General features: G+C 41.4%; 1 protein-coding gene across 11 annotated transcripts in view; it reads left to right on the forward strand.

The window, feature by feature from the left end:
- L3MBTL3 (L3MBTL histone methyl-lysine binding protein 3) overlaps nt 1-7,419 on the forward strand; it is a 130,124-nt gene extending 122,705 nt beyond the window's left edge. For 9 of the 11 annotated variants that reach the window (XM_078447306.2, XM_078447312.2, XM_078447307.2 and 6 more), the window contains 3 exons: nt 76-248; nt 467-529; nt 5,593-7,419. In XM_078447306.2, the coding sequence (XP_078303432.1) occupies nt 76-248; nt 467-529; nt 5,593-5,736 (380 nt within the window). In that variant the 3' untranslated portion in view covers nt 5,737-7,419. The remainder of the gene's footprint in view (nt 1-75; nt 249-466; nt 530-5,592) is intronic. The other 2 variants (XM_078447313.2, XM_078447315.2) reach the window with 1 other exon arrangement.
- The last annotated feature ends 2,477 nt before the right edge of the window (nt 7,420-9,896 follow it).

The raw sequence follows: 9,896 nt of genomic DNA on the forward strand, positions 1-9,896 counted from the left end.
TTGGGGGAGACACCTGGCACTTGGGGCTGTCTTTGCGCCTTTTCAGAGCGTGAGTTCCGGTTTGTTTCAATCCAGCAGGTGCCCGGGAAGAACCTAGCCTACAACAAGCACAGCGCCGGTCGGCTGTCTTTCTGTCCTTTAAATCACCAATTCCATGTCTGCCCTTGCGCTGGGAGCAGCAGAGCAAACTTCTCCCCACCGTAGCTGGAATTCCTGCCAGTAAAGTTTCCAAATGGAGCACAGATGAGGTATATTTCATTTTCTTTGTCTGCCAGGAACTGGATATAGCAATTCTGGCTTCAGGACCAGATACAGTGAATGTGTGTGGGGCTTAGTCTCTCTTCCTGAAAGGGAAGAAATTGTGCTGAGAGAAGCAACTAACGCATGCAGGTTAAACATTTTGAACCTGTAGCACTTAGATTCGGGCTTCTGTTTTCAACTGGAATTGTTACCTTATTTTTGACAGGTGTCAGAATTCATACAGAGCTTACCTGGCTGTGAAGAACACGGAAAGGTATTTAAAGATGAAGTAAGTGTCCCACTGAAATGCAGTGAACGGTTAGATGTTTTGAATTGGGAGAGGAGGGAAGAGACCGCTGGTGTTGAAATTGACAGATTGGCGTGGCGTTGTCTAACAAGCAGCGTTTGTCATTTGTACACAGATGTCTTTCTGTGAGATCGGATGTAACAGAAGTGTTTGTACCATTTTATGATGCTCCACAGCAATAGCACCAGACCCGTTCCTAAAAAACAAACCACACACAAAAACCTTAATAGCATGCATTTTCTTATAGCACAGAAAGCAACCAAAGAGAGAGATAAGCAACATTTTATTTTTAATACAGTGAAATTAGTTCCCATTATTTTATTTTCAAACATTACTTTAACAACACCAAGATTAAATTCATTTAATGTTATACTAAATATTACTGTTACTGCTAAAACAACCCCTTAGATCTTATACCTATCTCAGTAATGTTTATAATAACTGATAGTCATTACCGTCTGCATTTGGGAGATTAGTTTATCCTCTGCCTGCCCAAAACATCAAGATAAGAGATGCTTAATAATGTTATGACCTATATTGAACATTAAAACAAAAAAGAAACTGGCTTTAACTACCGTGCATGTAATGCTATTTGAGTATAGCAGACTCTGTTCTCACTAGAGCCCTTTAAAAATAAGCCCCTAGCCTGTCAGCGCCTCCAAGCAGAGCAGTCTGTTTTCACTCTCATCTTGGCTACCAGAAGGTCGAAAGAAGACCCAAGTAATCTCAGAAGGTTTTTCTATAGTTACAAGTATATATGCCTTCTTTGCCTCTGTGTAGCCTCAGCTGCTAAGAATAGCATACTTTCAATTAAGAGCCTTGCAAGATGAGCCTGGGTGGCTCAGCCAGTTAAGCATCCAACTTCGGCTCAGGTCATGATCTCATGGTTCGTGAGTTCGAGCCCCGTGTCGGGCTGTGTGCTGACAGCTCGGAACCTGGAGCCTGCTTCAGATTCTGTGTCTCCCTCTCTCTCTGCCCCTCCCCTGCTCATGCTCTGTCTCTGTCTCTCTCTCAAAAGTAAATAAACATTAAAAATTAAAAAAAAAAAAAAAGAGCCTGGCAAGAGTATCAAGACAGCTAAGGATCCAGGCATCGTCAGCATCATTATACTATTAGTATTGTTTTGCTTTAGACAGAAGCCTGCTAAAGTATACAAGGATCTGATTTTCAGCATCCTTTTTGTCTGATTTATGTTCTTGTTTCAAGAATGTTTCATCTTCTTTCTAGTTGGTCTTTAATTGATAGTTCAGATTTTGAGTTTCTTTCCTTAACTCCTAAATTCTAAGTTCTTCGTGGATCACACTCAGTTAATTTTCAGTCCCTGAACAGATTTAGACACCTGCAGGGAGCTGTTGTTCTTTCTGTGAGAAAAAAAAAAAAAAAAAAAAAAGTCATGTAGTTGTTACCTGAGATAATGATAAAACATTTTTTTAAATAAGTTTATAGTACATCTATATTAGAACTGTTTTTGGTTCTTTTGATATCTAGACAATCCATATGGATTTGCTCTGTTACTTAGTTTCAGTAAGATTCAAGTTCAAATATGTTCTTTCTTTGAATATGCTTTCATGGCATAGAAAAATGTATTCAAAGAAAGAACATATTTGAACTTGAACTTGAATCTTACTGAAACTAAATAACAGAGCAACAGTGTTCTCAAAGCCAGATCCTTTTTGTGAGGAGTGAGACAGTGATTGTTTGCATAGTCCTTCATTCCTTTATTTATTCATCCTATAAATTCCTGTGAAATTCATGTCTCACAAGGTCAGCAGGTGTTGGTTTTAAGGCCTAGAAGTAAACCATAAAACAAATCTAACTAAACCCTGGTAAGTCATCTCTAAGAGGCAAAGTACAGGTGTTAGGATGGGCTACGATTTGAACCATGCTTGACTTCACTTTCTCTTACACATTCTGCATCTAATCTGTTGAAAATCCTATTGGGCATATTTTGGAAACATCCAGGGATTCTGGCTGTGTCTCTGCCTTCCTCACTGCCACTATGCTCTGAGCCCCTGTCCTCACTCACCTGGATTAACACTGGAACGTCCTAACCAGTCTCCCTGCTTCTAATTTTGCTCTTCTACAGTCTGTTCCCAGCCTACCCAGAATGATCCTGCTCAAAATAAGTCAAATCATGTCACTCTTCCATTCGTAGCCTTCCAGTAAGTAAAGCAGAATAAAAGCAAAAATCCTCACAAGGGCCTGCCGTGACCTCTAGAGAGGCGAGAACCTCCTGACCTCTGCTTGCTCCATCCTTGGCTTACCCCATTTGTTGCACACACTGACCTCCTTGCCATTCTTCGTATTGTCCGGGCACCTCCTGTGTCTGCCCTGCCTGGGATGCTGTTCCTCCAGACGTTCACATGCCGTGCTCCCTCTGCTCCGATGCCACCTTCTCAGTCATCCATCCTTGCGCCTGCTGCGCAGCCACCTCCCCACCCAGAGGTTTTCTTCATAGCACTGATCACCTTTCAGAATTTATTAGTCAGTTCGTTACTAATTAATTTGCTTACCTATCATACGTTTTGATTACAGTCTCTCTTCCACTACTAGACCATAAACTTCACAGGGAGTTTTGGTTTACTCATTTGCTTGGTTTTGCTTATATATCTGTTTTATTCTTTGCTGTATGCGCAGGCCCAAGAAGAGCGTCTGGAAAGTAATAGGTGTTTAATAAGTGTGTGTTGAGTGAGCACATTCATACCTTTACCCTCTGAGAAAGACACGCAAACAGCATGTCACTGTGATTCGCAGCGTTAAAACATGGGGAGCAGAACCATGAGTGCTGGAAAGAGTAATGAAATGGAAGGCCAGAATCCTGAGTTCCAAACCCTCCTTCAGAGTTTTGGGCTGTTAGCGAGATACTTAATCTCTAATCTCTGGAGTTAGAGCAGTTTATATACATCACAAAGGCAAACAGAAGCAAACCCAGTATTATACTGCGGTGATCACTGTGCTTAGAAAGTGCTTTCTCAAATTTAGTTTACTTCCTTCCAAATGAGGCTTGTCCATATGGTCACACATTGGAGCAGCCTGTGTGAAATATACTGGCTGGCACCCGCCTCAAGCTGACTTTTTCTTTCCAGTGTAACCTTAAAAATAATCTACCAAAACTTCACCTTCTCACCCCACTCCTAGCTTTCAGGTTCCAGCCTTGCCATTCTCTAAATGTTTCTTTTCATCAGTCATCTGTCATGTTAAACTCTTATATAATCTCAAGAGACTCAGTAGGGCCCGAGGTTATAATAAACAATTCCATCTTTGCAATGAGCTCCTTGGGAACCGGTGTGTTAGTTGACCTTTTCATTAATGACTTAGAAGACTTCGATCAGACCGTTTATGCTACTAAGGTCTGCCTTGGTTGAGTGAAGTGTTAATAGATCTGCCTCTCTGCTTGGCCTTGCTTGACCCGAGAACTGTCAGAGCACAAGCAAATGAGACCAGAGCAAATGCTCCCCAAGAAGCAACAGAACATTTCTCTTATCTGCCACTGAACTTGTCTTCATTCGGAAATTTACGTGGGAGTGCCTTTCCTTCTAGGGTATGACAGACACTAAGATGTTTCCTTGCTGAAAATTGGGAAACTTCTTCCAAACAGTCATTGCTTGAAGTTGCATAAGATGACCCTGGTACTGGTTAAAAGGATTTACAGGTTTGCTTTGTTATTAGAGGAAAGAGGAAAATCCTAAACAGCGGCTTAATTGTTTCAGCCTTTATTTAGTAAACTGTCTACAGAATTTAGAGCGGTATTAGTTTGCTGAGGCTGCCATAACAAAGAACCATAAGCCAGCAGTTTAAACAAGAGAAATGTATTGTCTCCCAGTTCTGGAGGCTGGAGGTCTGAAGAAGGCAAGAAGGCAAGGTTGTCAGCAGGATAGCTTCCTTCTGAGGTCAGAGGAAAACCTCTGTTCCAGGCTGCCCTCCTTGGCTTGGAGATGCTGTTATACCTTTTCCTCATAGTGTCTTCCCTCTATACGTGTCTGCCTCTGGCTCCAGATGTCCTCTTTTTTTTAAGGACTTCCATCATCTTGGATCACCCTACTCCAGTATGATCTCATCTTAACCGATTACACCTGCAGTGACCCTGTTTCCAAATAAGGTCACATTCTGAGCTTATTAGGGCCCTGTTAGGACTTCAGCAGGTGAATTTGGGACAGACACAATCAACCCAAAACAGTACATTGCTGTCAAGGTTTGTGATGTACTCTGAGGCAGAGAGCAAAAGTGTGTTTTACTTTTCTTTCACTTGTGGTGTAAAACGGAAAAACCGAAAGAGAAATGAATGATTGTTTTTGAAGGTGGTAGAATGTCCCCAAACCTGAAAATTTTTACAAAAAAGACTATTCTTTTGTTCTGTCCGCTAAACCAGAAGTTTAGTTCTGGTAGAAGCACAGAAGTTTAGTCTTGGAAGAGACCCAGGGGGAGGAAGGATGTTTCTTGTGGTCACCCAGTCTACAGCTCTCCACACCACGTTCATCACCTTCATTTCCTGTGTCTCCATCTACACTGTTGATTGCCCTTGTTAGTAACTCCTTTTTTTTCTGCATACAAAGAATGGTTGTAGCCACTCTAAAAATGAATGTTATCACTGTTTTTTTTTCCTTCCCTGGGGAAAGCTAATAAAAAAAAATGTTAGCACACAGCTGACATGTTTGCCTGAATTCCTTTGTTTATATCCACAAACATTTGTGTGCTTAACTCGCATTTAAAATCTACCATAATGGGAACTGGATCTAAGTCACCCCAGATTTATCCAAATTCTTATGGACTCATTGCCTAAGTCAGAGCAATCCCAGGAAAATACGGGCACCTTCCATTTTCCTGTGGGCTGATTTTTCAGAGGACCGAGTTTTATGTTTACTCCCAGTCCACATTGCTTCCAGTTTGGTCATTGTAGATAAGAAAGGTTCATCAGCCAGGAAATGTTTGCACACATGAACTCTCGTCTGCTCCGCAGAGGACAGCTGGTAACTTAACTTTGGATATTTGCCACAACACTACATCTGATCGATTCATAATCTTTTTGTCTGCTCCTCCCCTTTTAGCAAATTGATGGAGAAGCCTTTCTGCTCATGACCCAAACAGACATTGTTAAAATTATGAGCATTAAGTTGGGACCTGCTCTCAAAATTTTCAATTCTATCCTGATGTTCAAAGCTGCAGAGAAGAACTCTCACAATGAACTTTGAAGATGGTGAATTTTGAATACCATCAGCTTTCTGCTTTAAAGCTCATGTTTTATTCAAAGCACAAGGACAGTTATAACTCCTAAGCGAGAAGTCTCCAAAACTCAAAAGAGCAACGCTATCAGATTATTTATATTCCTCAAGAGACAATATATATGAATCCTTATGAAAGTGCTTCAGCTTTTAACCAGGTACTGTCTAAGAGCACTCATCCTTTGGTTCTGTTCACTGAGCTAAATTTATCTTTGTAAATCTTTTTGAGGCTGGGGGAGGGGTGGGAGGGAAAGGGAACTTCATTAATTATTTATGGTAAAGGGGGGGTCAGGATAAGAACTTTTGGCATTTTGTAAACATTGTTGAGTCCTCTTTCATGTACACGGTTTCTTTTTCAGTACTTTCAGAAACCTTTTTATATAATCCAACTTCAACTTAAACCAAATTAGTCAAGACCTGGCCAAGTTTAGCCAGTGGGACTGTTACCTGTATTGTTAATTCTGTGCCATATTTTGAACTGCAACATTATGCTAAGTATAACTTTGCAAGTCATGATATTGCCTAACTGCTTGTCATAATCTGTTGGGGCTGAATAGATGTAAAAAATTACTTTTCTCTAAATCAGTGTTTTTACTTTTGCACGCATTATGAAATGTTAAATTACTTTTCACCAGCATCATTACTATAATTACCAAAAACGTGTATATAAATAATGGAATTGAAAAATAAAATATATAAATAAATTAGGTGATGTATTTGAATGGCATCCAGGCTTCTACATTGTGGTGCCCTGTGTATCTACAAGAGTCCAGTGGTATCCAAGGAATATGCAATTACATTGGGGGCGGGGTGGGGGGGGGGGGCTTGTTTGTAAGGATCTTGAACTATTTATGAGATGATCTTAAGCTTCTCTCCGATTGTCCATGACATAACTGTAGTGCTTTTCGGGGCCGAAGGGCTCATTCTGTTGATGGAAACACTAATCCATAAAGAGCTCTGTCCCAGATCTTCTTCCTCCAGACCCAAAGGTTTTCTTAGAGTTGGCCAAAGAGAGAGTATGTGGATTTTAGTGAAAGGGCGGAGTGTGAGGGAGCAACACCAGTCAGCACAAAGAGTGTAAATGCTCACAGATCCAGGAGGGGGTTTCCCAAAGCAGTTATTCAAGAACCTCCGTTTTGGAAAGATTCTCTGTAGAACGGTTCCCCTAAGTTCTGTAAATGTACAGATGCACTTTAAATGAAAGCCCTGGATTATCCATAAACTGCTAGCTGTAGTGTTTCTTTTGTGAGACTGCCTTTCCAACACAAAAGGTAAATTATTAGCCTTTGGAGACAATGTCTACTTCTAGGATTGGCCGTTTATTCGAGGGCGAAGATAAAAGTCGGTAGTCAGTTCATAGCATGCTGTCTGAATTCTGGGGCAAGTTCCACCTCTCTCCTTCCTTGCTCTCATTTTTTCTGATGTGGGACTTCCTGGGACGTCCCCCGTTGGGAGTCTATTAGTGGTCCTTTGCATTTGTCAGCATTCAAAAGGCCATGGTATCTGCAGCCTCCCTTTTATTTCTTTGCATGAATTTGCTGAAATAAGTTTTTCGTTGTTGTTTTTTTTCTTTTTTGTTTTGTTCAGAATTTGTACATTCAAGTTGCACTTGTTATATCTGACACGAATGAAATAAAATCTTAATTGCAGATACTTTTTTTACACATGTATGATTTTTTTTTTTTTTTTCGAAAGCTTGTCTGACACATGAGAGCAGGAACAGTGTCAAAGATTTGGGCATTACAAAGCTATGGGGGATGTATTTGCAGGATTCAAAGTTGTCAAGTTATGTCCCAGATGATGCAAAGAATGACAATAAATAAGTACCTAAGTAAATAAGTAAGTTGTTTGGTTAAGTAGGTTTCACACCTATTGGGGATTTTTTTCTTTCTCATTTAAAGCATGTTTTAACAAAGAGAATTTTAAGTGTTATTTAAAATATTCTAAGCAGCAGGTTTTATATGTTAGAGGCAAGGCTTCTAAGCATCCTTAGGTGGAACAGTGTACCTCAAGTAGGGGAAACCTTTTCGCCATTCCTTCCCTGGGATGTAGTCTAAGGTTTCACACAGGAAATAGGACCATGATGACAGGGAGGTCCCTGAAGTGAGAGACACAAGCTTGGGCTAAAGCAAACAAAGGGATAGGGAATGTAGAAATTGATAGGGCCTTCCCATCTAAGACATTAAAAAAATTTCACTGTGTAAACCAAATGAGACCCGTCTGCAGGTTGAAATATGACCACAGGCTGCCATTTTGCAACTTCTAGATTCGGTAGACCCAGGCTCCAAAGAAAATAGGGTTGTGTTAGTGAAGCAATATGAAAATTTACCAAGTGGCAAGGTCATGCTGGGCACTGGGGATAGATGTACCAATGAAACAGACAATAAAGCTTAATGTGGATTTGCCCTCATGGTCAGCTCATGTCTGTCACGTTTAGAGCCAGACCTCACTGCAGTGTTCCTGTGGCTCCACCCCCTACCTGTCTTCCCCAGCCTGTGGAGACAAAGAGAAGTTTTCATTGACCTTTAGCCACAGACACTGTGTGCTCCTAAGGAAAGGAATCTTTAAGAATTTGGTAAATTCATTTGGGAGAGGAAGAATAAGACAGCTTGTGAAACTAAAAAAGGTGGGGGGAGGTTTAGGGAAATAAAGTTCGTAAGGAACTAAAGGCACATTCCAGTGAAATGGAATAAGTGGAAGCCATGGAATAGGGATTAGTTTATGTGAAAATGACATCTATCAAATTGGTCCTCTGCCTGTCCAGTCTCATGGAAGCAGTTAGTCAACAGTCATCGTAAAGGGGAGCAGCTGATTGAAATTTCATCTTCTGTCTCACTGACTTAAGCATTTTAATAAATAGAACTTATAGAGAAAAAGATATTAGAATAAATATTTGCAGAATAAGTATTTCCAGAGATGTAGGTCATAAAAATATTTTTTGAATAATTCATACAAACCCCTTCTTAAGCTTTAAAGAAAATAATTTGATGAAGTAACCCCAGAAATGCTCATCACATTGCCAAGTATTAGCACACTTAGATCTCTTCAGTCTCTAAATCAATCTGTTCTGTCAAAACTGATAGGTTATGATGCTACTGTGGTGATGATATCAAGGAGCAGGCACCTTGAAACTGTAGTGTTATCATTTTTCCTTATAAAGTACTTGAAAAGAGTACAGCAAGACCTAAGAAGTCAGACCTTGACTTAGGTCTTGCCAGACCTAAGAGGTACTTACTTATGCACCATCTTTAGGAACAGAACAAATGGAATTATAACATGGGACTCTGGGCTGGATGGATGAGGAACCAGCACCTGGACTTCTGAGACGGGCAGGAGAGCGAGTCTAGAAACTGGTGCCCAAGAGGTTCTGGCAGAGAAAGGCCAGGTCCATATTATAGACCCAGACAAACCTGAGCGGCAGCCAGGACAGACACCAACACCGGAGGTCAAAGCCAGAGAAAAGGAGAGACTTTGAGGAGACCAGAACAGGGCCATCACTACATGTCAAGAGAGGGGAGCGGTGGAAGGCTACACAGGTCACAGGTGATCAGGACCCGTGCCAGTGAGCTCAGCAAGCAGTAAGAAGAGCCCAGGAATGAAGCAGCCTTGGTTCTCAACAAACGTGGTCGAAGGAAACCAAAATGCCTGGAGCCAGGCAGGTCAGCAGGGGGAAAGAAGTGGGGAGTATGCGCCCACGGGCCACAAATGTACAGCTCCTGAGCATTAAGTCTTCCAAAGTTGGGCACGTTGAGCGAAGGGTAAGATGTCATACCCTAATCTGAAGGACTTGAGTGTATCTGAAACGTAGGGCCTTTCAAAAACTAATGCCCCCTTGAAAGTGTAGCTTGGGTGGGGGGGCGCCTGGGTGGCTCAGTCGGTTGAGCGTCCAACTTCAGCTCGGATCATGATCTCACAGTCTGTGAGTTCGAGCCCCGCGTCAGGCTCTGTGCTGACAGCTCAGAGCCTGGGGCCTGTTTCAGATTCTGTGTCTCCCTCTCTCTCTGACCCTCCCCCGTTCATGCTCTGTCTCTGTCTCAAGAATGAATAAACATTAAAAAAAATTAAAAAAAAAAAAAGTGTAGCTTGGGCTATGGAATTTGTTAGAACTCGAATCAAAAGAAACTGCTCTT

This window comes from Panthera onca, chromosome B2 (genome assembly GCF_046562875.1).
Source record: "Panthera onca isolate mPanOnc1 chromosome B2, mPanOnc1 haplotype 2, whole genome shotgun sequence".
Taxonomy (NCBI): Eukaryota; Metazoa; Chordata; class Mammalia; order Carnivora; family Felidae; genus Panthera; species Panthera onca.